The following is a 24696-nucleotide window of genomic DNA, read 5'->3' as shown; positions in this document are numbered from 1 at the left end:
ATTATAGCTTACGGGCGCGATAATTTGCAAGGGTCCTGATCGCGAGGTTGACTCCGACGCTCCCTCCGTTTGAAGGCCGAACGCGGCGCCAACCAATTGCCCGCCGATCAATTCACGACATATCATTGGAGGCATTGAAATGCGACGCAACTTACTTATCGCTCTGCGCTACACCCCCGCGATCGTGGTCAGTGTGTATGTGCCTGCCTAACAGCGCGCTTGCTGCACCGCCGGGCCCGCCCTCGGCTAAGTTGTCGGCCTCAGCAGCTGGCTAATATTATAGCATAGCAAAGTCGAGACTCCACTTATACTCAACGTCGAGATGCCCTGGGGCGTACAGCCAATCGCCATCTAACTCCGGCCGGGGGTGCAGTACGAGTTTAATTAATCTTCTGGAACAACTGATGTGATACAAGTTGGGGCGTTTTGCGGCAGTTGAGCTCAGGCGTCCATTTGGGCACTGTAGGACACTCTCTCGCACTCTTTCCTGCACTATGCAGTAGCTCGCAGTTAGAACCCTGTATGACGTATGATGACAGTGCACCGACCTCTACGATGCCGACGCCGTTTCGGACCCGAAAATGTGTGCGACAACTGTGGCACGGACCAAGGTTGGTGGCGGATGCGCGTGCCGGGACTACGATCCCCGCACTCCCTCCATATGCATGCAAGTATCTCCGGTATCTACGCATCTACGCTTTCAGGCCATGCTTACTCATGAACACGATTCATTTTCGAACAGAGACGGCCACAGTTAAGTACGTAAGTGCTTTCGTGCCACGAAGGATATGATGCAGGGAGTCCGCGCCGGGAATACGTTGCAATCTCGGAACACATGTCCCGAACCGACAGCTGTCTTCCGAATCTCCACAGTATGATCGAATCCATGTCCTTCACTGACATGGGTATGATACGAACTGAATCAGGACACCCAACATACACCCGACCTCGTCTCATCTCTGTCGCCCTCCTAACTATTCTTTACTCATCCAGAGTATCGAAGGGTCGGAGACGAGAGTAGAGAGATCATGAAGACCTGTTGCTGTGATCGCCCTATCGGTACGGACGGTCTGGGTGCCTGGCATCATTGGAAGCAGGGTACGTCGATAGCCCTTGATGCAAGTGACATGGACGATCTACAGGAGGAGCGCATGCCCGCCTTCGCCCCATCAGAAGCTGCCATTCCTGTTCTTCTGTGCGCTTGAGCTGATGCAACTTATCCAACAACCTAATACGGAGGCCAGATCTCTCGCCGCGGAGAACCAGCGTTGGATTTGACCATTTCTTGCCGCTCATGTACTCATTGGTTGAGCGATTCGGTCAATCGTGCCACCATGGTCCACTTACCGTGCATATCTGCGATGTTGTGGAATCAGGCCACGCTGCGTATGCATGCAGACCACAGCCCTATGTATACATTAGAGTAAGCGCTCATGAGGAAGAAAAACATCCGCTCGCAATCCTCCGCAAAGCACTCACGACCACCCTCCTATTCATCTTCCCATATTCATTTAGCCTCCTTCCCTGATAGGTTCTCCTTCGCCGGCTGCTCTTCCAGCGGCCCCATTTTCACAGCCATCTCGAGCATAACGTTCACCCAAGGCTTAGGCTCAATTCACCGGGACCCGCTCACGCGCGGGGCTTCTATAGGATGTAAATCCACGTTTTCGGCTCCCAGTTGCATGGAATGCGGGCGAACGCGCCTGGGGGAAACCCCCAGAAGCGTGCTCTGTTCGCCCGATGCCGTACGATGGTCAGTGGGTTATCGTGCTCATGACCGCCTTCGCGCTCACCTTCCGCCTTCTCTCCATCACGTCTTTCCCTTTAGATGCACCGTCGCCCGGCCCAGGTCCAAGCAAAGGCAGAAACTCAGAGCGCGGAACGCGCCCGGCGAAGCTCGGTGCGGCTCCCGGTAGCTGGAGGCCCAGAACCATGGCGATCCTGCAAGCTTCAGCCCGTGCCCTGCCCTGACACCGTCATGGAAATGGTCGCACGAGGGCAGCTTCCTCGCTCACTGAAGCCTCTCTTCCTTCCACTTCTTGCAAATCGCCCTGTCTCACCTGTCCCAGGACGGAATGGCGGAGGGGCGCGCAGGATTCGCACCGGAGGACGCATGAATGTTGTGCGCTATGCGCGCGCGGGCATCGGGTGTTTTCCCGTTCCCTGCACTAGAAGCCTGGAAAATGTGGCTGTGGAATGGGGGGCCCCACGGCCTTGCGAGATTCATGCGCGCAGCTCTGACTGCCAGAAGAGCGAGAGAGATTCTGGTCTGGTCGTCCTGGATACCGAGTCTGGCAATCTCCGCCCTGGGACGCAGAGACTAGTAATGCTCGAGGCGCGTGTGCAAATCAGAGAGAGATCGCGGACAAGGCTACTGTCAAGAGCGTAGTGGACATGCTCGTTTTGAGCAGGAGCGAGGCAACAGCTTCCGGATTAAGCATTCTCAGACTCGACGCCTTGCTTGCCATGCTGTTCAGCCGAGTACCGTTCGCGAGGCGGGGGTGCAGTGCTTGTGTGACACAACTCTATAACATACACGGGATGTGTGGACTCATGAGGCATCGAATCCTGGGAGGAGCACATGCTCTCTCCTTCATTCCCGAATCTGTGGGGTCCTTTGCTGTACCGCCCTCCAGCACACACGCCCGCACGCACACGGAGGCCGGTATGAAATGTCGCCGACCTTGTGCCGTTGCTTTGCAAAGAGCTAACTTTAAAAATTTGGATGCTCGTCTGGGCTACATCTGCGACGCCCTTGACGTACATGCATCCGTGTCACCAGAAATCTTCGTACGTCTGGAAAAACGACCAGGGGCGAGCGAGGCGCTTGTAGCAGAGCTATGACGCTGAGCTGGTTGAGAAGGGGGACACATCAGGTTTGAGGTTACAGAGCAGTAGAGGGGAGATGCGTGCTGCGTTCCGGAAGGAATAGTAGTTGAACTTTCGAAACGCATATGTCTTTTGTTGTCGTTCGGGTCTAGAATGGAAGAAAGCTCCGATAGGTGGCGAGGCGGATGTCAATGGAATGTGTTAGTTGTGCCACAGCATCCCGTGCACGCCGTCAGACCGTCAGAACCCATATGCACGAGCATGTGCAAATGAAGCCCGGTGGCGATCGCAGCTTGGTAGAGAGGATGGTGTCACGAAGATGACGCATGCTGTCTCTTCTGCACCTGATTGCTGGATCGTGTTCAATACAGACTCCGGAGACATTTCGACAGTCACGGAACCGTCAGTGCCTGCATCACAGCAGAACGCGCACAACGTCCTAAGATGGGAGGTGTCAGGGTGGATCACGGAGAAGGGGGGGACCATGACTGTTCAACGGTCATCGAACACGAGATCTATCAGAGCGGCGCTGGTGGTGAGAACGCAGTTCCCAGGCGATGGCAGCACTTATGTAGTCCGAGCCTAACGGTTATAAACGAGGGTTTGATCTGCGTTGCATTGCTAGAGGACGCGCGTCGAAAGCGGCCGCATTGGAGAATGACAACAGTGTAAGTGGTATCACGTTCAGGATTGATATCAGTCGAGACTGGCGCACCGGCATGCGTCGGCGTCGGCGGTAGAGCAGATGCTGGCACCGAGTTATACTCCAAGAGGCGATAGATGCTCCCAAAGATTCGTAGTACATACGACCGTCGGGTGCCGTGAGAGGAGGTCGACGCACAGGGCAGGGACTCGGGGAGAAGAGAAGAGAAGAGAGACATATCTGTTGGCTCGGTCAGCCGGCGGATGTAATGTATGACCAATGCAGCGAGCGGGGGCAAGCGGTGCGATTACTGCTGAGAAAGAAGGGGATTGGGAATGTCGAGTTGTTCTGGGGGCTGAGAAGAGGAATGAGAATATCCGGTAACGCGCTAGAAATGACCGAATGCTTGTTGTGATGGAATGCTGACAGGGAAGGTGAACTAAGTACATACAATATTGTGCTGCACGCGGGGCGTAGCGGACGGGATGGGCAAGGTGGGGCGGTTGGCTGTGGAAAGCCGTGGCCGAGGCGTCGAGGCCGCGTCGGGCGAGATCTGCACGGATCGGGTGATGGGAATCTGGTGCCCTTTGGTATTGTTTTGGCCAGCGCCTGGTGATGGAGGCCAAACACGGCCAAATGGGAAGCGGAGTTGATTGATCGTGGGAAACTGGACCAGGACAGGGCAGGCGTCTTCCCAGCGGTCAGGTCAGGATCCCGTCTCTATCCCCCATCTCTCAAGCAACCGTGCTCTTGCCCGTCTCTATCTCCTCCCTCCTCCTCATACGAGGCCCCCCATCGTTTTCGACCACGCCATGGCCAACGTCGCAGGCCGCAAAAAGTCTATGGTTGCATCTCTGCCTCCCTCCATCGATTCCCCCGTCGCCAATAATACCCTCCTCAACAAGGCCGCCTCTCAGTCCACTTCCCTCTATCAGCAATGCTCTTCCCTACGCACTCGTCTAATGCACCTCCAAGACTTCTCAGACTGGTTCTCTGTCGCTGCCCAGCCAGACTCCTCTAGGCGCTCCACTGATCCCGTAACCCAACTATGGGACGTATTCGCCCTCGGCGTCCCTCTGTGCTACCTCTACAACCTTCTACCTCAGTCTGCCTCCTCTCCGATAGCAGTCGAAACAGACGTCCTCTCGTTTGATCGCAACAATGAGCGTACGAAGAAGCACGCGATCGCTCTCTTTGCTATGAACGTGAAGCAAGTGCCGGGTTGCGAAGGATTTACGGTTAGGGATCTTTGGGACCGTAACTCGACGGATGGCTTCGTCAAGGTGCGTAGCATATTCTGAGCGTCGCGCTTGCTTACTGAGCGAATCTGTAATCTAGGTTGTCAACAACGTTATCAACCTCGTGCAGCAATTGCCCGAGGATCTCTTCCTCGAATCCGCGCCTTCCTCTCCCGCGTTGGCATCAGCCCTCGCGTCTACCGAATCTCTTACATCAGACAATACTCTTGCGGCATCCTTGATGGAGCCTGGCGGTGCTCGGGCGAACATCATCAAAGAGCTTGTTGACACGGAACGGAAGTATGTGCAAGACCTGGAAGTCATGCAGGTGCGTGACCAAGTCACCAATTTCTGTTTATCGGACGCACGGTCCAGATCTAATTACAATGCCTGCCATTCCAGAAATACTGCGACGAGGCAGTGTCCTACCTGGACCGGGACACGCTCCATCTCTTGTTCCCTGGTTTGAACAAACTCCTGAACTTTCAGAGAAAGTTCCTTATCAAGGTCGAGAGCATTGCCGAGTTGCCTTGGAATGACCAGCGATGGGGCCTCCCTTTCACCGAGAACGTGAGTCGATCCGCATTCCGGAACTTCGGACACGTTACTGAATTCGGCATAATCATTGTGTTTCTGGCTGGTGCTCTAACGCCCTGATGACTATTGAACGCCTTGATGAGGAACAATAGGAGGAGGAGTTTGCCGTGTACGAACCCTACTGCGCTAACTATACCATGGCGTCCGAGATTATGCTCCAGGAGGAGCACAACCTGACGGTGGGTCTTATTTCTTGGCTGTTCTGTTGGACGCGATCGCGTCTCCTTGGTTGCGTGCTCCGCTTACCGGGTATGGGATTCAGGCGCTTAATCATATCATCAATGTGAAAGGCGAACTTCCCGCCTTCCTAATCAAGCCTGTCCAGCGGATTTGCAAATATCCGCTGCTACTCGAGGTAATCCAGACCCTCTTTCCATCAACGCTTGGCGAGCTCACATGTGCTGCCTGATAGTCGCTTGTCAAAGCCGTTAGTAACACCGACTACCCTTACATCGACGAGCTCAAGGCCGGCGTTGAGTCTGCGAAGCGCATCACCGACAAGATCAACGAGGCTCAACGACGGGCAGAGAATGACGCGACTGTCAAGAACCTAGAGGGCCGCGTTGAGGACTGGAAGGGTCACCACATCTCCAACTTTGGCGCTCTCCTTTTGGACGACATTTTCAGTGTCACCAAGTCCGAGGTCGACCGCGAGTACCATGTGTTCCTCTTCGAGAAGATCATCCTCTGCTGCAAGGAGTACATTCCTCAGCCAGGCAATGGCAAGAAGGTGGGAAAGAGCAATTCGATCCTGAAGAAGCCGACCTCGCCGTCTACTGTCCTCGGCTCCACTGCCGCTGGTTCTTCAAGCAAAAAGAAGAATACCCCGCTTCTTCTCAAGGGTCGCATCTTTCTCAACAACGTCACTCAGGCTGTACCGAAGGTTTCTCAAGGTCAGTCATACTACCATCGTTCTGCAAGCGCCTTGAGCTAAGTTCGTACTGCGTGCCGTGCACAGGGCAGTACTCGCTTGCCGTATGGTGGCGCGGGGACGACGACCTCGAGTTCTTCACCCTCCGCTGCCGCAATGAGGAGCAGCTGAAGCACTGGGAGAACCAGCTCAACCGTCTGATCAAGGAGACTGCGAATCGCAGGACATCCGATCGAAACATCGCCCGTCTCGCGCAAGTTGCCAACAGCACCAGCCCGTCTCCTCAGATACGTTCGGCACATTCTTCCTACGCTCAGGAGCGTAGCTCCATGTTCTCGAACGGGTCGTCGGGTTATGCTTCGGGTGTGCCGCAGACGGCTTCTATCAACGGGCGCATGCGCCATCCCTATGCCAGCGGAGAGCATGCCGTACCGTCGTCTTCACATCCCTACACCAACGGATTCGCACACGTCCATCAAGACTATCCTCACGATGGTTTCGAGGCGGACCAGGACGACGAATACGAGGACTACCCCCCAGCGAGCGCAGGGTCGCCATCAGGTCGCGGTACGCCTATGGGTCAGTCGCGTCGCCCCGATTTCCCGTATCCGCAAAGCGCACGGCATAGCGGCCATGCGACATCGCCGATCATGTCCGGCGGCGTCGGCGGCTTCCAGGGTCCCGCTTCGGCGCGCCCAGTCATGTCTCGAAACACAAACAGCTACGCGTCGGATGCTAGCTTTGGCAACGCCCCTCCGCCACCTCGCCCCGGTCTCCGTAGTCAGTTCAGCTCGACGCGGCTGCGCTCTGCGTATGACGGCGCGGAGTCTCGGGGTGCGAGTCCTATGCCGACGCCGAACATGCACCAGCCCATGCGATCGCGAAGTATCAGTCAGCCGCAGGCATACCATCCTTCCCCGCAGCAAGCCCCTCCGCCGCTTCCCACGTCTACTCGGGCAGAGTGGTCGCAAGGATCCCTGTTGTCAAACAAGCGTGGGAGCGGGTCGAGCCAGTCAACGGACAGCGCGGACTATTCGCCACACACGAGCAGCTCGCCGATTACCCCGTACGGTTCGAGTGAGTCGTCGTTGGCAGGCATGTCAACTGGACGCTCTGCGCGGGGGCACATCGACCAGATGCCACCGCCAGCTCTCAAGGACGAGCTTCGCCTCTCGCCGCCTGTGAAGATCAAGGTGCACTTCAACGAAGATATCTTCGTTATCCAGGTGCCGCGGTCGACCGAGTACTACGAGCTGGTGGACAAGGTTGGCAAGAAGATCCGACTGTGCGGTCCCAGGCGAGACGACGGCCCACTCCGCGTCAAGTACAAGGACGAGGACGGCGACTTGGTGTCGTTGGGGTCGACGGAGGATGTACAGATGGCATTCGAGTCGCTAAGGCCTGGCAACCAGGTTACGCTCTACGTGCAATGAGTCGACGGTCTCTCGGCTCCCTCTCTCCACCGTCCTGCGTCACATCAACCTTACCTCTGCATGTCTTAGCATCATCTCTTGCTCACTGTCCCCCCCCTCTGTAGTCGCTGCCACTCATCCCATCACCATCACTATCATCTGACATCCGGCATCATCCATATATCTGGGGACCTGCACCATATGCACACATTCCTTTTTTTGGTCTATAGCTTCACTTCACTCATCTCATATCTTAGTCTCCGTGTCTCACGACCTGTACGATCCTTCCCCAGTCAGTTAGCCCTTATCGTGTCTCTCTATGTCCTCCGTTATCATAGTGCATCTCGATGTTCGTTCGCGTACGTGCATTGTTTCTATTTGACCGCCTGTCGCCGTCATCCACCCTGCATCTCTCGCATTTCGTCTTCGTCCTGGACGCGTTCCCTTGATCGCTGTATCAGTTGTTTGGAGCTACAGCGCCCTCCAATCACGCTCCTTGCCCTTTCCTCTGCGTCTCTCTTCGCGGGTTCCCCACCGCCCCCTCATGACCGGATGCCGCCCTCACCCCTATCGCCCCGACCACCACGCTTCATCCTCCACGATCAACGCCTCCCCCCTCATATACTCAATGTGTCAATGTTCCGCCCATGCCCCGTACCACCGTCCCCTGCCGTCTTGCCATCGCGTGGTCGGTCTCCGTCCCGAACAATTTGCGGAGCGAGCATCGCAGGCAGGCGGCGGGGGTCGTGGGATGTCCCCCTTGGCTCGCCATAGTGTTGTGCAGGCTATTATGTGTATCATCTACTAGAGTCGATCGTTTGCTTAGGCTGGCCTTCATGGAATACATACATTATTTTATTGAATCTTCTGTTACCTCTCCTGCGCGTGTGTGCTGGATCAATGGGTGCAACGCATACGAAGTCTTCGGCGTTCAAGATGAGTATGAAAAGTAAATTCCAAGAAGTGTTCCGTACAACCAGAACGTCCATATCCGTCATATACACCAGGAGTCATGATGGCTACGAGCCGGTGCGACCTAGCTAGGGCTCAACGCAATATAGTTCAGAAGGTCGATTTTGTTCACCTTCCCAATCCTCGGGCTAGTATCAGCGTGACTTACAATGAACCACCCTTCGGCATCAGTCCCATGCTGGTGAACGCCCGTAACGCAAACCATCATATTGTACCTTTCCCGTCAACCCCACTCCGCTCGACTTCAAAGAAGCCCTCCGCGAGCTTCGCGACGTCCCCGCCCAGCCCTTTCGCCTTCTCGACGATCTCCGCCACAACGTCTGCCGGGAGCCCCGCCGCCGTGCGCGAGTAGATGTCGAGCCCCGCAGGCGTGAACAACGTCTTCTCGAAGTACGTCACAGCCCACGCGGCGGCGTTCTCAGGCGACGGGTCGGCGCTGCAGCCCAGGAGCTGCCAGCGCGAGGAGGCAATCACCAACCAGCCCTTGCCGCGCCACTTGTACCGCGTCTGGGCGGACTTGTTGCTTGTGGCGACGGCGGCGTCGGCGGGCGCACTGCCAGTAGACGGGGCGTCACTGCCGCCAAGGGGCCCAGAACGCGCCGCCGAGGAGGCCGGTGGGGCGTTGGTATCGGGGCTGGAGATGAGCGTGTCGATGCCGACGACGCGAGAGCGCGAGGAGGTAGGGGGGTCGGATTTCGAGCGGTACTCGACTATGTCATCGAACTTGACTGTCTCCTCGGATGGAGATGTCTTCAGCGCGTACGTGATCGTGACATCTTTCCTAGACTACACAATTGTTAGTCATGGGGGGCACTGCACTGAGGTCGATGATTTGAGATTCGGGGCATGTCCGAAGGACGCAGGCGTCCTGTGGACAGATAATAGAAAGATCGTACGTACCTTCCAGAGGGGCAGCGTTGAGTGTATGACGTACCTATGCATGATCCTCGTCAACGCTCTATCGCCGCTCCGGGACAGAACATGCAATTTACGAACCATTTGCCCATGAACTTCTCGAGGTCTAACTCAATAGGTGGGTTGTGGGCATTTGGGGGATGCAACACGATTTCACCCGCGGCTGATTCTACCGTCATCCTGACGTTAGTGGTGATGGTTGGGTATCAAGTCGGTGCGCGCCCATCGCCCCGCACCCATCTCGGCCGCAACTCGTTTCACGAGATAAACTTCAAACTGTATATATAGAAGGTCGTGCAGTCTATGTATTGCGCCCATCCGTGAATGCCTGAACCATGTTTCTACGTATACAAATTGATGCGATGTCTCATGCTGACGCGAGGGCATGCTATAGCCATAATGCGGCGCTATCCGAGGTACAGGATCTGGGAGTCAGAGGGAGACAGGAATGCTATATGAGAATCTAAGAATCGTTGAGAACTTGTACGTGTATGATGAGGCTTGTGGGGACGCTGGGAACGGCGCCGGAGCTCTAGCTCTATGCGCCTATAAGGCATCTGGGGATATATCACCAAGAGTGTTCAAGTCCGCCGCGCTGTATGCGCTGTACAGCGACTGCGTCTCGTCGCCATACTCTGACTGCGGGTCCATGGTGTCCTGCAAGGGAGAAGGAAAACCGAGATGGCAGTGAGCACGTAGCGCCAAGAAGAACGGAAGGGAACCAGCGACGTACATCGAAGTAATGGTGCGCAAGACTGCGAGGAGCTGAGCAGATGATGATGACGATCAGCGCCAGGAACTTTATACCGAGCATACTTAGCGAGGTACTCACTCTTTGGGGTTCTGGGCAGCCTGCATGTCGCCCCGCTCTGCAAGATATGATACGCCACCAGTCCGGACCTTTGGAAGCATTTCAGCAGCGAGCCTGCAACAAACTCAAACAGACAGAATGATGCTCACCATCCCGTCTGATGCGACGCCCCAAGACCCCTCCCGTCGTCCGCATGGAAATACTGCCACGCAAGGCCAATGTATCAGCGTCCGCGCGTCCATCAATGTCTAACGCGACACATCGAGGCAGGACGCACCTCATAAAACCAGACATAGTCGCGGAAGTGCGGGTCGTGGTCGAGTTTGGGATTGCCGCCGTTGGCGGCGCGCTTGCCCTCCACGTCTCGCCCGAAGATGTGGATAATCCTGTGCTGGATCTCTTCTGCGACCTGCACCAGGTTCATGTAATCTCCGCTCCCCGTCGGGCATTCCACCTGTGGACGACGACCCACGAGTGTGAGATGTCATTGCAAACGCCGGGTGTTCTTACGATGGCATCTCGGACTAACCTGAACGTCGTCGCCGTAGAACTGATAGAAGCGCTGCAGACTCTCGATGAGGAGGAAGTTGACCGCGAGCCCTGGCAGATGCGGGCTCAGCACGGCGAGCATGGAACAGTGGGGCATAGAAGCCGCTTACAGATGGGACCACGCCAATTCGAGTTCCCGCCGAACATGCCCGACTTGGAGTCTCCCGGCCAGTAGTTCACTTCATACCGTTCGCCATTAACGTCCATCCCCCAAGGATGATCCTTGTGTCTCTTGGACAGCCTAAACGTCATATGATGAACGTGATTATCTATGCTTGCATCATGACCCTAGATGTCACTTACGAGCGGATCCCGTGCTCGCTAAAGAACTCGTCTTCGTCAAGCATCTTCTCCAAGATCTTGACCAAGCGTTCTTTGCTCGCGAGAGCCAACAAGCGACGCTCGCCACGACCACGCGCTGTAAGAACGAAGGTCAACTCCAATGACCATCTCAATTCATCAGCCGGCACCGACGCACCCTTCATGTTTGCCATGTTCCGCTCCGACATCTCCGGCCTGTTATCCATGAACCACTCCAAACGCTTCTTGAATCCCGGAAACCGATTCACCGTCGCCGGCTCCAGCACGAGCGTCGCATACAATGGGATCAGCCCCACCAAGCTGCTCACCGGCAGCTGCATCGAGTGCCCGTTGTCGAACTGGATCGCGTCATAGTACATCCCGTCCTCCTCGTTCCACAGGCTGAACTCGTCGTCGTCCCCGCTCCCGCCGCGGAACGTCATCGCGTCTGAGATGAAGATGAAGTGCTCGAAGAACTTGGACGCGATGTCCTCGTACACCTCATTGTGCTTCGCGAGCTCCAGCGCGATGCTCAGCCTGTCGAGCGGACCGCGGACATGAGTGTGAGAAAGAGCGATATCAGACATATGATTTCGGATTTTGGAGGCTCACATGTTCAAGCTGTAGAACGCCATCCATGCCGTTCCGTCGGCCTGGCGCAAGGTGCCACCAGTGGGGAGAGGCTCCGAGCGGTTGAACACGCCGATGTTGTCGAGACCCAGGAAGCCACCCTCAAACACGTTGTTGCCGCCCTGGTCCTTCCGGTTCACCCACCTATCGCCCCGTTCACCAATCAGCGTAAACCAAAGTTCACAAATTTGTTTTCGCCTACCAGGTGAAGTTCAGAAGCAGTTTCTGGAAGACGCGCTCCAAAAATTGCACGTCCTCGCGGCCGTACAACTTGCGCTCAATCTTGAACACACGGAACGTGGCCCTGACCGAAAGTGAGGACATGTGCTTCCTTGACCACGTAATTGTCACTCACCATGCGTGCACCGGTGGGTTGACGTCGCCAAAGTTCCACTCGTAGGCTGGAATCTGGCCATCAGGCTTCATATACCACTCGCGTGTCAGCAGATCGAGCTGCTTCTTCGCGAAAGTTGGGTCGACCACCGCGAGAGGGATGCAGTGGAACGCTGTGTCCCATGCGGCGAAGAATGGGTATTCCCACCTTGATGTGGAAATCAGCCAAAGACATGAGCGCATACATTTCCGAGGACGCACTTGTCGGGCATAGACAGGATGTCCGCGATGTACAAATGTTTCCAATCCTGCCGTGGTTGTTCATGAGCATGTGGGAACCCATGGTCGATGCGTTTAAACGTACCCTATTCCTGATGTACTTGCGCTCAGGCGGTGGCGGAGGCTGAGCGGGGTCACCCTTAAGCCAATCCTTTTGGATGAACTGGTAGAACTGCTTCGTCCACAACATACCGGCCAGAGCCTGACGCATGATTTGCTTGAGATCATCGCTGATGGGGCCCATGACGAGCCCAGCGTAGAACTCGTCTGCCTCCTTGCGCCGCTCTTCGACCGTCTCATCGAAGATACCCTCGTCCTCGATGCTGGGATCAGTCCGGGGAGTGCGGGGCGTGAGCTTCAGGCGGACGACTGCGCAGCCTCCGCGTGGGGGTACATCGTGAAAGACGTAATGCGCCGCGGATTTGGTGCCACGCTTGGCAGGGTTGACGTAGGACGGACCAGCGGGGAACGGGGTGCGGGGGCCTTGTTCCTCTTCAGAGCTGGGGGTCTCATCATTGCGTCCGTTCTGTTGTCTCGCGTAACTGGAGCGGATCTTGGTATGGAAGAAGCCAGGATGTCCGTCTTCGTCGCCTTTGGGACGATGCGAGGGTATGATATGGTCGTGGAACGCGTCCTTGACGTATGGTGTCTCGTTGTTGCCACCATACAAGCGATTGTAGTTGGTGTTGTTCTCAGTAAACAGCAGGTCTGCCTCGACCGCCTCAGGTTCGCCGCTGTCGCCCACCAGGAGCTCCCCTTGGCTGTTGACAGGAGGTGGCGAGGGAAGACAGTACAGATGATATTTTCCAAGGGTAGAGTGCTGTGCCGTGATCACGCCGTCCCCCGAGGCCCACATTGACGGCTTAGGAGGATGGTCCTCGGACCACGACCAAGTGTTCGGGAACCAGAACTGGGGAATCACATGAAGAGTGGCGGGCTCGGGTCCACGGTTGTAGGAGGTGATGCGAACGTAGATGCTCTCTGGGTCCTGCTCGTCTTTCGCGTACTGCGGAACGGCGTAAGTTCTACTGACGTCACGAAAGGAAAACACACACCTCCATGAAGACGTCCCAATACCGGTCATCATCGAACGCATCCGTATCCAGTATTTCGAACTCCGAGACGTCACGGTCGCGGTTCACGTTTTCGCGGACGAGCTCTTCGTACGGGAAGGCCTTCTGCGGGTACTTGTACAAGAACTTCATGTACGAGTGGGTCGGAGTCGAGTCCAGGTAGTAGTACAGCTCCTTGACGTCCTCGCCATGGTTTCCCTGGTGCCCGGTCACGCCAAAAAGGCGCTCCTTCAGGATGCGATCCTCACCATTCCACAAGGAGAGCGAGAAGCAGACCCGCTGATGGTTGTCGGATATGCCGGCGATACCGTCCTCGCCCCACCGGTAGACACGCGACCGGGCGTGCTCGTGCGGGAAGTGGCTCCAAGCGTCACCGTTCGCGGAGTAGTCTTCGCGCACCGTCGCCTATGCGCGCACACGCGTCGGTCCCGCGAAACGACTAGCGTTAGCGACGCGTTCCCCAGAGTCCGTAGCCGATAGAACAAAGCGACGCACCCATTGCCTGTCGCTTAGATAAGGACCCCACCGCTTCCAATGGCGTTCCTTCTTGTTGTCCTGATCTAGGCGGAAACGCTCCGTACCATGATAGTTTTCGCCGAGCTTCTCGGCGATCCTCTGGCGGAACGGCCTGGTGTCGACGTCCGGGTGGGACTGCTTGGGAGGCGTCTGCTCCGTGGGCATCTTAGGCGGATCGGGCCCGTTCTGTGTAGTGCCCGTGAGGACGGGATTGGGTATGTTGATAGTGAGGCCGGCGGCGGAGGCGCCATCGCCAGTCTTTGTGGCCTTGTCGTCGCCGTCTGCGTCGCCGTTCTGGCCACGGAAGATCCTCGCCTGGAGCTTCTTCAAAGGGGTGTTCTGCTGCGACATGGCGGGCAGCGGGAAAAGGGACTGGGGGTGACGGGGAGGGGATGAAGGGGTGGGGGAGATGCTCGAGCCCCATGTTGAGATGGAATTCTCTAATACTCGCCGCCGGGCGCCTCTGTTCGCTCCAAGGCCGGTCTCGCGCAGACGCGACGCGTTCTGTCACGTTTCGCTGTGACGTCATTCTCTTCGCCATCGTGCCCGGGCTCTTGACGGCCAATCGCACTCGGCGTAGCCTCCCGCGACGTCGTCCTCGTCAGTTGTACGTACTTGGCCTCACACGCGGGCACCCACCCTGTATCTCAGCCCCAGTCTTCGCCAGGACAAGCCAGCTGCTAGCCGCTTCCAGGGTCGGCCTCGTATCGCATCTACGCGAAGAGCTAGAATAGGCTCATCTCGGAGTGCCGGTAGAGTCTTCAATTCACTTAGACGCTCACAATGAAAGAGTAGACGACCGATAGATTGATAGGCGATAGATTGTAATATTAGTTAAGTAATGTCATAAGTGCGACGACACAGACGTTACGCTGGCTAGCTGCTGGTGCGAGAAAGTGAATGATATGGGTCGGGACATGGCGAGGGCGATTGACTGGGTCTCATCGGCGGCATGCGGGCGTTGTGACCCTGTTGGCGTTGTGCGGGTGGTACCGTGTAAATTGTAGAGCGGGCGACCCAACAGCGGATGTGAGAAGACACTGTGGGCGAGCGCAGATCGCAGATCGTAGAGGGCAGGGCCAGAGCATCAGAAGTAAAGGGAGACAACAGGGGCGACAGGCTCGCAGTATAAGTAACGGAACGAACGACTGAACGGATGTCCATGGTACGCCCAAAAGCGCAAGAGCTATATGTGTACGGACGGGTACCCCGGCCCCGCCCCGTGCGAATGGCCAGACGGCGAAGCAAGAAAGGTTTGACAAGATGCACGCATGCAGCGCCGGCACGCCGGCACTTGCAGAGCCAGCTGCGAGGCGTGCATCCTATGTACATGCAACCCAACCGAGGCGTCCTGTCGAGACGCTGGCGGGTGGTGGATACAGCCCCCGCTGCCGCAGACGTGGCTAGGAAGAGGAAAAACGTCTACGACGCTTCTCCGCTCGCTTCTGCAGCGAGCAGCACGCTCCGCGTCCAGTCGTCCTGCATCTCCGCAACGTCGACATCGATCGATGGCGTATCCGACGCCTGCGACGCCGAGCGCGCCCGCTGCTGTGGTGGCGCAAGCTCACCGGCGGTGTCAGGAAGAAAGAGTGATGTCGTTCGACCGCGATAGAAGTCTGCGATAGGTGTCGACTGAGGGGTAGAGAAGACGGACGATCCGCCAGAGTCTGAGCGCTGGCTAAGAGCGGGGACGTCTAGCTTCAGGGGGTCCACGACCGTAGCGGGCGCCGAGCGAACGGTGCTCGAGACCTCCCGAGTTCCCCTCAGCTGATTCACATTCGCTTGAAACCCCAACTCGATAGGCGAAGAGGAGATAGAGGTATCCAATCGAGGGGGCGAGCTCGCGAAATGGATAGCAGGTCGAGTGCTGGTGGCGGTCGCGCAGGCGCTGCTGGCGCTAAGGGAGACCGCAGAGGTGTTGCCTGAAGAGCCCGTGGCGGACGGCAGCGAGGACGTCGACTTCTTGGTGAAGAGCAGGTGCAATGACGGTCGCTTGACGCGCCGCAGCGGACCGTTCGGAGACAACTGCTCATCTTCAGTGGTGACATTGGGGGCTGACTCCGAGCGGAGGTGGGGAAAGGAGAGAAGCGTGAAAGACTTCTTGTGGGACAGCGCAGTAGGTTTGATTGGAGAGTGAGGAACGCTACCACCAGCAGACGGGAATGGGACGGCAATCTTGGTGCGAGGAGAGATGAACGACGGTGACGTGTCTGGGATTGCTAGGGAGTTGGCCGATGCGAGGGACTTGCTGTCGCCGGCGTCTCGCGCGGATGGAGGGTCGGGAGACACCAATTCTTCAGAGACGGAAGAGGAGTCAAGGGAGTCGGAGGAAGACAAAGGAGGGACGGTAGAGCCGTAGATGAGGGGACTGGGTGTGCGGGATGGGCCGTTGGAAGTCCGCTCCAGCGCAGAAACAAAGGACGCAGCATCGTCAGGACTGTCCTTTGTATTGTTGTCAGGCACGTCATCCAACTCGATCACTGGCAGACGCAAGTCGATCGAGGGCGTCATGGTTCTCGATACTGAGCGCGAGTGTTGAGGAGCGGGGGCCTCAACAACCGGGCTGTTGCCAGTCGCCTCCTGGACCGCCTGCAAGACGGCTGGTTGAGCAGGCGGTCCGTCCCAAATTCCTTCGACTTCGCACAAGACCCGCAGTAGAGAGGGACTCATATTGAGACTGGGGCAAAACACCAACATTAGATTACCAAGAGGCATCTTCGTCTCTTTACTGCGCCCCGCAGTGGCTTTGATGAGCTCCACGACTGTGAAGATCAAGTCACGATTCTCTTGAGGTAGCTGGGAGATCAGCCAAGAAAACGCAGTGCGTTGAGCCTCAGAGATGACGCGAACGCCAGCGAAAGTGGGCATAGCCAGCGTTGAAAGAGACGGAGGCTTCCGGAGTCCAGGCGTAGGGTGAGAGGGCAGTGGTTGCTGTGTGACGTCCTCGATCCGCCGGCCATGCTCGTCTGCCAAAGCGGATTCAAAGTAGTGCAGCAAGTCCGTTGTCAAGATCGGCGCAGGAACTACAAGCAGTCGTCAGCTCCAGCAATCTCGAACCAAACGTGCACCACTCACGTTCACGCAAGAAGGTCTTGAAGATGGAAGAGACGGCATGCGGGTCGAGATCGCTGGGGTCCGCTTCGATCAGGTTATAATCGCAGCCTGTGCGAAGCTTAATCAATGAAGCTCAGACCTGAGTCGGTGATACTCACCCGCGTCAAACTCTGAACGCAACTTCGCCACATGAGACGACCGCCCGCTGATTCTAAGATGTCATACGGCTCGATCCTCAGCCCATCTCGACAGCATGGAAATGGCGGACGTACCGGAATAGACCCTCCTCCTGAATGCCCCAACGTAAGATGTGCTGTGCACAACGAACAACCAGTGCCGGCAGTGACCTGGACTCCAGCGGTCGGAAACCGAAAACCTCCGCCTGCTCCTCTCCGCTCGCCAACCGTGTTGAGACAGCGTCGATCGCCGTCTCACGGACGGCCGAGCGCAGATCCCTCTTAAACAGAAGACCGCCCACGATGCTCAAGCCGGAGCTTGAGAGCTTAGGACCGCGGAGCCGTCTTCCGAGATGCGGACCCGGGGGCACAAAATGGTCTTCGGAAGACGATGAAGTAAGTGACGAGATGCTGGACGCATTGGAGAAAGCGTGCGGAGCCTTCCGCCTGCCTTTCCGACCAGTCGGGCCGGAATGGTGTGAGGGAGCATATACCGAAGCGCTATCGGACATGCCCGTAGACGATGAGGACGAGTAACCAGAGTGATTCGAGGCGCTAGATGTGAGACCTCCCCAGGCACGCCCGACCTTCTCGACGGCCCGCTTGCCGAAGCCCATCGCGAGACCAGCGGCTGGCGCGAGGCTACCGGTCATGCTTACTGCAGTTTGTCGGAACGTAGGGTTGACTGGCGGAGGAATGAATGCGCCGGGTTGTCGACGAGGTTGTGGTGGTGGAAGGTTAGGGAGCGGGCGTTCGACTTGGGCATGCGGAGGTGGAGGGGTGGCGATGGCTGGCACAGCAGTCCAGGCTGCAAGGCGACCACGAATATCGTTACCTGTGGTCTGAGTTGAGCCGGGCGATGTGACAGGAGATATGATGCCTGCCGCTGCAGTACGTGTCAAGGTCGGCGTATCGCGGGTCGTGGAAAGCGGGGCGTCGGTGAAGTTGCGCGACTGAGAAATTACAGGAGGCGACGACTTGCCAGACGTACGGGATGGCACTAAGCTAAGTGACGCCGACCGACGGTTGCGAGCCTTCAGCGAGCCAGTCGGCGACGGACGGCCTGATGCGGGGTGTCTAGAACTCGTTTCACATTCCGATACCGTGCCATCCGTCTCTTCGAACATGGTAAACTCGGCGTCAGTGATGAGCGCGCTCAGTCGCTTGTTGACAGGCGGTACGATCGTGTTCCCGGAATGCGAGGATTCCGCGAGGGATACCGGACGTGGTGACCGGTTTCCAGACAGTGCGCCTGGACGGATCGTGCTATGGCTAGCCATCGTCGCGTCGCTCTTCCGCCAGTCCTCCTTGGTCTCCTTGACCTTGTCGGCGTCATGCGCGCTTGGGGCGGCTTCCGTAGCAACGAACGCACCTGAATCCGCGGCCTCGGATGACCTCGCACGGCTCGACGATCGAACGGGAGCAGTCTGTAGTCTCGTCACCGGTGCTGCGGCCGCAGGTTTCGGTGGAGGCGGGGGTGGCGGGGGCGAACGCAAGTCCGGGACCGGCTGCGGCAGCGGCTTCTGCAGGCTCGCTTTCCGGCCACCAAAGACACTCGGAAGATTTAGAAGCTTCGGCCCACCCCCTCCACGCGATGGAGGTCGCTCCAATTTCAGCTCACCGAAATTGGGCATCGCTGATGGCGGGGCCCTCGTCGCAGCTCCCTCCCAGTCGCTCTCCCTCCCCGTCCTGTCCGTCGACGTGAACATCGCGCTGATATCTTCCGACTTCTTCCTCCGGCCGGCCCACGCGCGCTTCAGTCGATTACTGGCACTAGACGTGGTGCTGGGGGCCGGCGACAGTGGTGGGGGACTCGGCGCTGCGGGCCGAGCTTGGCTTTGACCCATGGTGGACGGAGGCTTAGAACGAGAGCCAGCAGCAGCGCCGGGGTTAAGAGCAAGAGGGAAGAAGCGGGGCTTGGAGGACGAGGTTTGGGAGGAGACGGAACGATCAGATGTTAAGATATCGCTCTGACTTGAACTAGAGGGCGGGGCTGCGGGGAGGAGGTCGGAAGACGCCCTCGAAGAGGAGAACGAGGACGTCAAAGAACTGGAGGATACACTGCTGGGCAGGGCATGGGTATCCGTGGTCCGGGGCTGCGACGAAGGCGTGACAGGCATTTTGGTAGACGCAGGCCGAGAATAGGGCGAAAACGATAATGATATGTGGGCCGAAGAATCAATGGGAGTCTGCCAACGCCTATGTCTGGGGATTACAAGTCAGATAACAGACGGAAGTGGGGCCAGCGCAACGAGGACACAGCGAGGTGATCCTTCCCTGCCAGACCAGGAACACTCACTGCTGTTGGACTGCCGCCTAAGCAGAGATGGTGATCATCAATAAGAGGAATAAGTAGACCCTAGACCGTCGCAGAGGTGTGCGAAGGACAGCACGGGTGGAAGGTGGATGTGGGGGGAGGAGAGTATGGCGGGAGTGCCGGATATGGGACAATCGAAGTTTCGGTTCCGGAATTCCCACAGTTCGCAGCCAGGCCCGAATCAAAAGCGAATTGTTGATCATGCCTGTACACAGTGGGGGTCTGCTAATGTAATGATAATCTACAGGGGGACCATAAAAACATGCAAAGAAGGTCGCTAGAACAAATACTAGTCTATTCGCACTGACATCTCCCCGGTCCTCTCACGCCTGCCATCGTCCGCGTGCGAACTAGACTACGCCTGATAGTCATGAAGCACCCAGCAGCTCCTTCACAAGCTCATAAGTAAAGAAGGACGTGGCAATGCTCGGCGCAACCTTCACTGGAAGTAGCTCCCATCAGCTCTGCTGTTACCCATGACGCAACCGTAGTCAATGAAACACTCACGGAGATTCGGCCAGAGCCCTCTATACAGTCCTCTGACGCCCTCGTCCCGGATAATATGCTGAAGCGCATCCAGGGCACCGTTGTATTTGTATCCGAGCATATTCATTCCTGTCACCTGCATCTTCCGCCGAAGAACATCGAACGGATACGTTAGGGTTTGCGATACCGAACCGGCCAACGCGCCGCATGCCAGCTTCCGATGCACGCCGCTCTTCCCAGGTGGTGTAATGATTGCTCGAAGTGCCTCGTAAGCGGCGAAGTTGATACCTATCGCGAGTGAGCTCAGATCGTGGGAGAACGAGGATCTCCACATGCTCAGCACACTCACCAACGTACGGCGCGACGCCCATAGCCGTCGGTATCAGTCCACGATATAGTGCTCTAACTCCTCCTTCTTCTCTCATCACCCTAAGTGTCATTCCCCATACTGTGAGATCCTGTGGCGAAAAGACTGAGTGCGTGGTCAATCGTGTTGTAGCAGACGCTGTATGGTATGCCGACGCCAGGGCTGATTGCGCGGCCTTCGAAGACGAGGTCGACGCCGCCGCCGCTTGCAAGGGGATAGATGCCGTCGCGATGGATAATCGCGAACGAACGAGATCTAATGGATATGTTGTGCCTGTTTGATGAGATAGCGAATGTCAGCAAAATTCCGGAGTGCGCAAAACGATCCGCGCGGGACGGACTATGCTGTTCGTTCTGGACAACAGGATGTGAAAGCGGTCGAGGGTACTGACTGAGCAAAGTCAGAACGGCCGCGATGCAACAGTTCATAGACGCTCGGAATTGGACATGGGCGACTTTATGGATCGTGCGCGCAAGTGTTCACATGCACAAGGCACGAAGTCCTTTGTACGGATTGAACAGCATAGCGGCAAGACTTAGAATACGCACAGACAGAAGTGATTCCAGCGAGGGCGCCAGCGCAGAGCCGCTTCGGGGTATCGAGCTGTTTGTTCCCGTATCCGGTGAACCACTGAAAGACTCAAGTGAATTCGTGAGCAGCGCACAATACGTCCATACGGCTGACTTACTTTCTTGAGCTGCTCATAGGTCGTAAATTGGACTGCGCTGCAGGAAGCGTGAATCTAGCCTCGTTCGGCACAAGGGGGAATAACGGATTGACGCACCTGTAAGGTATTATCCGCAAACAGTTGATACCGTTGCCCCTCATGAAGCCCTTGAAACCTTCCTCCCTCCACATGCGGACAAGGCTGTTCCACACGCCCTTATACTGCCTGTCCGAGGATGGAGGTTGCACTTGCCTTCCGGTCCGCAACCGCATGTTGAGTGCCCGCTATCCACGACCAACCACCTGAAGCGATACCATGCGACTCACTGGATGATTTTCAGTCTCTCCAAGGGACTGACCACTGTCCGCGAGGCGGCGCCTGCGATGCCTCCGGCGATAAAGTAAGACGAGAGTTGGGGGCTCAACCACTTTTCCGTAGGCTTTTCCGTGGGTCTCTGCTCCTGCTCTGCCATCTTCACTTTGTGCGAGGGGGACACCATGTTCTGCTTGGGTTGTAATGCAGGCGCAGTCGGTTGTGGTGATGTCATGACGTGAGAATTGGGCAACCGTACAGCATACAAGAGATAGTCGAGGGATGTCAGAAACGTGTATTGAGTACGTCGAGACTAGAATCACGACGAGAGCGACAATGAGCGGTGACTGGAATGTCGGGGTAGTTGAAGTTGCAAGATGAGAAGTGTAGCCAAGTGCTGCAGTGGGACAAGACAACCTGCCACCGAATAAATGTAGGCACGTGACTGTACCGCCAAGCTTCCGAACCTGCGGAGAGTTTTCGGAATTCCTGATGACGTCTGAATTTCACAGAATTTGAAGATCGCCGACAAGACATTCACACGACTCAGAGCACTCGTCCAACTACAAGGAGTGGAGAGAGCACTACATCAGAGCAGTAGATTGACAGACAAAGGGGAATCAGCGGACAGGTAGCAGTCCGCGCTATGATATAACAACAGTCCGATCAAGAATGACTGCTACCTCACCTATTTTGACAGCCTCAACCACACAGGAGCAGCGAGCGAGCCCTCGTAACTTCAACCTATGCCGCGGCGGCAGGTCCACCCTGAGCGCGAGCCTCCTGTTCACCTGCACGATGAACTAGTTGAGGAACCAATTCGTGAAGGGGGAGGTCCAAGATGGGCTCACCTCGTCCTCGACCCCTCCCGCCGCGACCGCCGCGCCAATCCCCATCGGGCCGCCCGCGAAAACCTGACAGAAAGACGGTGAGGAAAACAGTATTTGATTGTGGGGCGAAACCAATACTTACCACGGTCACCCCCTCGCCATCCACCGCGACCACCGCGTTCGCCATGCTCGCCACGGAAACCGCCGCGCTCACCATACTCTCCACGGAAGCCGCCCCGACCACGGTGCTCACCGTGATGCTCTCCACGATGCTCTCCACGATTATCTCCACGATGCTCTCCACGATGCTCTCCACGGTGTTCGCCTCGGAAGCCGCCGCGATAGCCACCACGTTCACCGCGGAACCCGCCACGCTCGCCACGGAAATTGCCACGTTCACCGCGGTAGGCACCACGCTCACCGCGGAAGCCGCGTCCGCGTCCGCGACCTCTGTGGGGTATGGTGAAGCCATCTTCATCGACAAGCTGACTGTTTCCGTTTGTCTGAGGAGTCTGAGGAGTCTCCGGAACAGCGGGTTCGGGTTCGGGGGCAGGTGATGCTTCACTGGAGGTGCCGTAGTGAGCCTGGAGGTTAGCCAGCGAAGGAAGCTCTTCATGGTCCTCGTCCGCCCAGCTCAGCTGGCCCGAGGCAGCAGGCACCTACAAATCGTCAGTCAGCTATAGCTGCGCAGAAGACAGAGAGTGATGTCTGACCTCGGTTAATGTAGTGATCGTGACAGTGTCCTCAACGATTGTATGCCCGTTAATCTGGGCCTCAACAACGGTCTCCGTCACCTCAACCTCTGTGGGTCCATTTTCTGTGGGCGCAACCTCGACCCATTCAGTGCCGTCTGCCTGGTTGTCAGCCTCGACTTCGACTTCGACTTCGACTTCGGCTTCGGCTTCGGCTTCTGCAAGTTCATCCGTCATGATGAAACGAATCTCCCCGGAGGGACCCGCGCTCGGCGGGACACCACCGACAGTTGTCTCCTCAGGTACAAACGCGGGAGAAACATCAGCGGGCGTCTCTTGAGGCGGCGGAGGGTGCAAGAATTGATCCTGTATCTCCCTGATGCGCGAATCTAGGTAAGACACTGGTGAGTCAGGTAATAATCTAGTCTTGGGGGGTACTTACAAGGTACGCCGAGATGGTCGCCCTCGCCAGTGAAAATGCCACGAATCACCTCAGACTTCCCCTGTGGATTCTCGTGGAACAAGGTGTTTGTGATCGAGTAGATGACACTGCCCTCCGTCTCGCTAAGGTTGAGGGTAAATGCCTCAGGTTGCCCGTTTGATAGCACATTGAGCAAGCGAAGGAAGGTTACAAGCTCAGCCGTCTTCTCGAGGTATTCGGCCTGCTCCGCGGGGGGAAACATGAACACATATCGTGGTGAAGAACAGGACACTGCACACCTGAGTAGCTGCGACAGCATCACGTAGCCTCCCCTCCTGCACGCGGGCGGCCTGGGCTTTCACGAACGCGAGCTCCTGAGCGACTTCTGCTTCGTGAATCTGTTCGTAGACAGTGTCAGCACGACCCTGCGGGATGGCAGCAACCAAGACTAATCCCCTGACCTCGATCGCCTTCTTGACTTCTTCAAGTTCCTTGCTGACGGCCTCAAGAGTCGGGAGGGTCTTGAGCAAGCGCTTCTGGTCTTCGTTCAGCTTCTCCGGAGGCTCATTCTGATATAGCTGTATCCTAGTCTGAAAGACGGAGTGCAAACGTAAGTCGCCATCCATGGGTACGCGAGCAGTCCAACAGGCATGACGTATTCAATCGCAGTGGCAGGCGACACGAGCCCGGCCATCCGCCGATCAACAAGCACGAGCACTCACGATCTTCTTCCCGTTCGCCTTTAACCTCTTGTTCAGCATATCAACGATAGGAGTCGGCTTGTGTTCGCCGATGGGCGTCGCAGCTTCCCCCTCCGATGGCTGCGCGACCAGCTGGGGGGCAACAATCCCCTCCTTCACATCACTCTCCTTGGGGGCCTCCTCGATCAGCGCAGCACTTGTCGTGTCCGGGACAGCGACATGAGAGCCGGCCTCGCTCTCTTCCTTCGTCTTTGCGCCACCCTTGCGCTTCTTCTTTTGTGATTTAGATACAGGGGCCGGGGGCGGGGCTCCGGGGACCACGCGCGGTGTTACCGTGATAGGTGTATCGGGCATTTTGGGTGGAATTCTGAGATGAGTGCTTCCTCTGATAGCTGGTGAGCTGGCGGGCGTTGTAGGACGCGAGAGCGGCAGGGACGCGAGGGAACAAGGAAAGAATTTAGGTTACGGTCATTGACCAGCGAGTCTGGTCGGGGCTGTTCCCACGCTACAGCTCGACTCACGTCACCCCTTCGTCCGATGCGTTTCGTTCCCTAGCTTCTCCCTCTGCTCTGCAGTAAGTAGTGTCCAGGAACTGCTCCTCCTCTACGACTCTCTGGCATTATGCATGACAGTCGTTGGATAGCTATGCTTACTTGTCGTACGATCCGGCTATGTTCGTCGAGATGCACTCCTGGGCATGTGCAT

General features: G+C 57.0%; 7 protein-coding genes across 7 annotated transcripts; 1 reads left to right on the top strand and 6 right to left on the bottom strand.

Moving 5' to 3' along the window:
• Positions 1–1506: 1506 nt before the first annotated feature.
• On the bottom strand, positions 1507–2352 carry DICSQDRAFT_132674 (uncharacterized protein). The gene is made up of 2 exons (XM_007361714.1): positions 1794–2352; positions 1507–1729 (listed from the first exon to the last, which is right to left on the bottom strand). The coding sequence occupies exon 1, from the start codon at positions 2225–2227 to the stop codon at positions 2057–2059; it is 171 nt and encodes a 56-aa protein (XP_007361776.1). The 5' UTR covers positions 2228–2352; the 3' UTR covers positions 1507–1729; positions 1794–2056.
• Positions 2353–4269: 1917 nt separating this feature from the next.
• DICSQDRAFT_177799 (uncharacterized protein) lies at positions 4270–8203 on the top strand. The gene is made up of 7 exons (XM_007361713.1): positions 4270–4755; positions 4811–5038; positions 5113–5280; positions 5400–5486; positions 5570–5662; positions 5720–6200; positions 6266–8203. The coding sequence occupies exons 1-7, from the start codon at positions 4285–4287 to the stop codon at positions 7609–7611; spliced, it is 2874 nt and encodes a 957-aa protein (XP_007361775.1). The 5' UTR covers positions 4270–4284; the 3' UTR covers positions 7612–8203.
• Positions 8204–8532: 329 nt separating this feature from the next.
• DICSQDRAFT_152415 (uncharacterized protein) lies at positions 8533–9656 on the bottom strand (the record flags this gene model as incomplete). The annotated part of the gene is made up of 3 exons (XM_007361712.1): positions 8533–9348; positions 9463–9496; positions 9559–9656. The coding sequence occupies 3 exons, from the start codon at positions 9654–9656 to the stop codon at positions 8767–8769; spliced, it is 714 nt and encodes a 237-aa protein (XP_007361774.1). The 3' UTR covers positions 8533–8766.
• A 119-nt stretch (positions 9657–9775) lies between these two features.
• DICSQDRAFT_79030 (uncharacterized protein) lies at positions 9776–14345 on the bottom strand. The gene is made up of 16 exons (XM_007361711.1): positions 13948–14345; positions 13435–13857; positions 12465–13385; positions 12362–12408; positions 12123–12308; positions 11970–12071; positions 11750–11911; positions 11316–11674; positions 11141–11255; positions 10948–11078; positions 10818–10888; positions 10566–10742; positions 10438–10490; positions 10310–10377; positions 10211–10242; positions 9776–10134 (listed from the first exon to the last, which is right to left on the bottom strand). Exons 1-16 carry the CDS (start codon positions 14317–14319, stop codon positions 10024–10026), a joined length of 3330 nt encoding a protein of 1109 aa, XP_007361773.1. The 5' UTR covers positions 14320–14345; the 3' UTR covers positions 9776–10023.
• A 428-nt stretch (positions 14346–14773) lies between these two features.
• DICSQDRAFT_132669 (RhoGAP-domain-containing protein) lies at positions 14774–19604 on the bottom strand. The gene is made up of 4 exons (XM_007361710.1): positions 17295–19604; positions 17181–17233; positions 17044–17130; positions 14774–16991 (listed from the first exon to the last, which is right to left on the bottom strand). The coding sequence occupies exons 1-4, from the start codon at positions 19316–19318 to the stop codon at positions 15391–15393; spliced, it is 3765 nt and encodes a 1254-aa protein (XP_007361772.1). The 5' UTR covers positions 19319–19604; the 3' UTR covers positions 14774–15390.
• Positions 19605–19883: 279 nt separating this feature from the next.
• Positions 19884–21507, bottom strand: DICSQDRAFT_50698 (mitochondrial carrier; the record flags this gene model as incomplete). Its single annotated transcript, XM_007361709.1, has 7 exons — positions 19884–19957; positions 20023–20289; positions 20351–20641; positions 20917–20998; positions 21057–21093; positions 21153–21287; positions 21362–21507. The coding sequence occupies 7 exons, from the start codon at positions 21505–21507 to the stop codon at positions 19884–19886; spliced, it is 1032 nt and encodes a 343-aa protein (XP_007361771.1).
• Positions 21508–21878: 371 nt separating this feature from the next.
• Positions 21879–24419, bottom strand: DICSQDRAFT_132664 (uncharacterized protein). The gene is made up of 7 exons (XM_007361708.1): positions 24013–24419; positions 23752–23880; positions 23590–23688; positions 23312–23531; positions 22891–23258; positions 22320–22836; positions 21879–22261 (listed from the first exon to the last, which is right to left on the bottom strand). The coding sequence occupies exons 1-7, from the start codon at positions 24343–24345 to the stop codon at positions 22092–22094; spliced, it is 1836 nt and encodes a 611-aa protein (XP_007361770.1). The 5' UTR covers positions 24346–24419; the 3' UTR covers positions 21879–22091.
• Positions 24420–24696: the final 277 nt, after the last annotated feature.

The sequence above is a fragment of the Dichomitus squalens genome (genome assembly GCF_000275845.1).
Source record: "Dichomitus squalens LYAD-421 SS1 unplaced genomic scaffold DICSQscaffold_3, whole genome shotgun sequence".
Classification (NCBI taxonomy): Eukaryota; Fungi; Basidiomycota; class Agaricomycetes; order Polyporales; family Polyporaceae; genus Dichomitus; species Dichomitus squalens.
The sequence above is the reverse complement of the archived record's forward strand: the minus strand, read 5'-3'. Positions and strand labels throughout refer to the sequence as shown.

What these genes read in the sequence shown, in the direction of transcription:
- DICSQDRAFT_132674 (XM_007361714.1), bottom strand. Translation starts at nt 2,227, where the DNA reads ATGAATCTCGCAAGGCCGTGGGGCCCCCCATTCCACAGCCACATTTTC.
- DICSQDRAFT_177799 (XM_007361713.1), top strand. Translation starts at nt 4,285, where the DNA reads ATGGCCAACGTCGCAGGCCGCAAAAAGTCTATGGTTGCATCTCTGCCT. An exon ending in AATATCCGCTGCTACTCGAG is followed by an intron (nt 5,663 to 5,719) that starts GTAATCCAGACC and finishes GCTGCCTGATAG; the next exon opens with TCGCTTGTCAAAGCCGTTAG. An exon ending in TGTACCGAAGGTTTCTCAAG is followed by an intron (nt 6,201 to 6,265) that starts GTCAGTCATACT and finishes TGCCGTGCACAG; the next exon opens with GGCAGTACTCGCTTGCCGTA.
- DICSQDRAFT_79030 (XM_007361711.1), bottom strand. Translation starts at nt 14,319, where the DNA reads ATGTCGCAGCAGAACACCCCTTTGAAGAAGCTCCAGGCGAGGATCTTC. An exon ending in ATTGGGACGTCTTCATGGAG is followed by an intron (nt 13,386 to 13,434) that starts GTGTGTGTTTTC and finishes GCCGTTCCGCAG; the next exon opens with TACGCGAAAGACGAGCAGGA. An exon ending in GCAAGTACATCAGGAATAGG is followed by an intron (nt 12,409 to 12,464) that starts GTACGTTTAAAC and finishes CAACCACGGCAG; the next exon opens with GATTGGAAACATTTGTACAT.
- DICSQDRAFT_132669 (XM_007361710.1), bottom strand. Translation starts at nt 19,318, where the DNA reads ATGCCTGTCACGCCTTCGTCGCAGCCCCGGACCACGGATACCCATGCC. An exon ending in CAGGAGGAGGGTCTATTCCG is followed by an intron (nt 17,234 to 17,294) that starts GTACGTCCGCCA and finishes ATGACATCTTAG; the next exon opens with AATCAGCGGGCGGTCGTCTC. An exon ending in GCGTTCAGAGTTTGACGCGG is followed by an intron (nt 17,131 to 17,180) that starts GTGAGTATCACC and finishes AGCTTCGCACAG; the next exon opens with GCTGCGATTATAACCTGATC.
- DICSQDRAFT_132664 (XM_007361708.1), bottom strand. Translation starts at nt 24,345, where the DNA reads ATGCCCGATACACCTATCACGGTAACACCGCGCGTGGTCCCCGGAGCC. An exon ending in AGGCGAACGGGAAGAAGATC is followed by an intron (nt 23,881 to 24,012) that starts GTGAGTGCTCGT and finishes TCCGTCTTTCAG; the next exon opens with ACTAGGATACAGCTATATCA. An exon ending in CGATCACTACATTAACCGAG is followed by an intron (nt 22,837 to 22,890) that starts GTCAGACATCAC and finishes GACGATTTGTAG; the next exon opens with GTGCCTGCTGCCTCGGGCCA.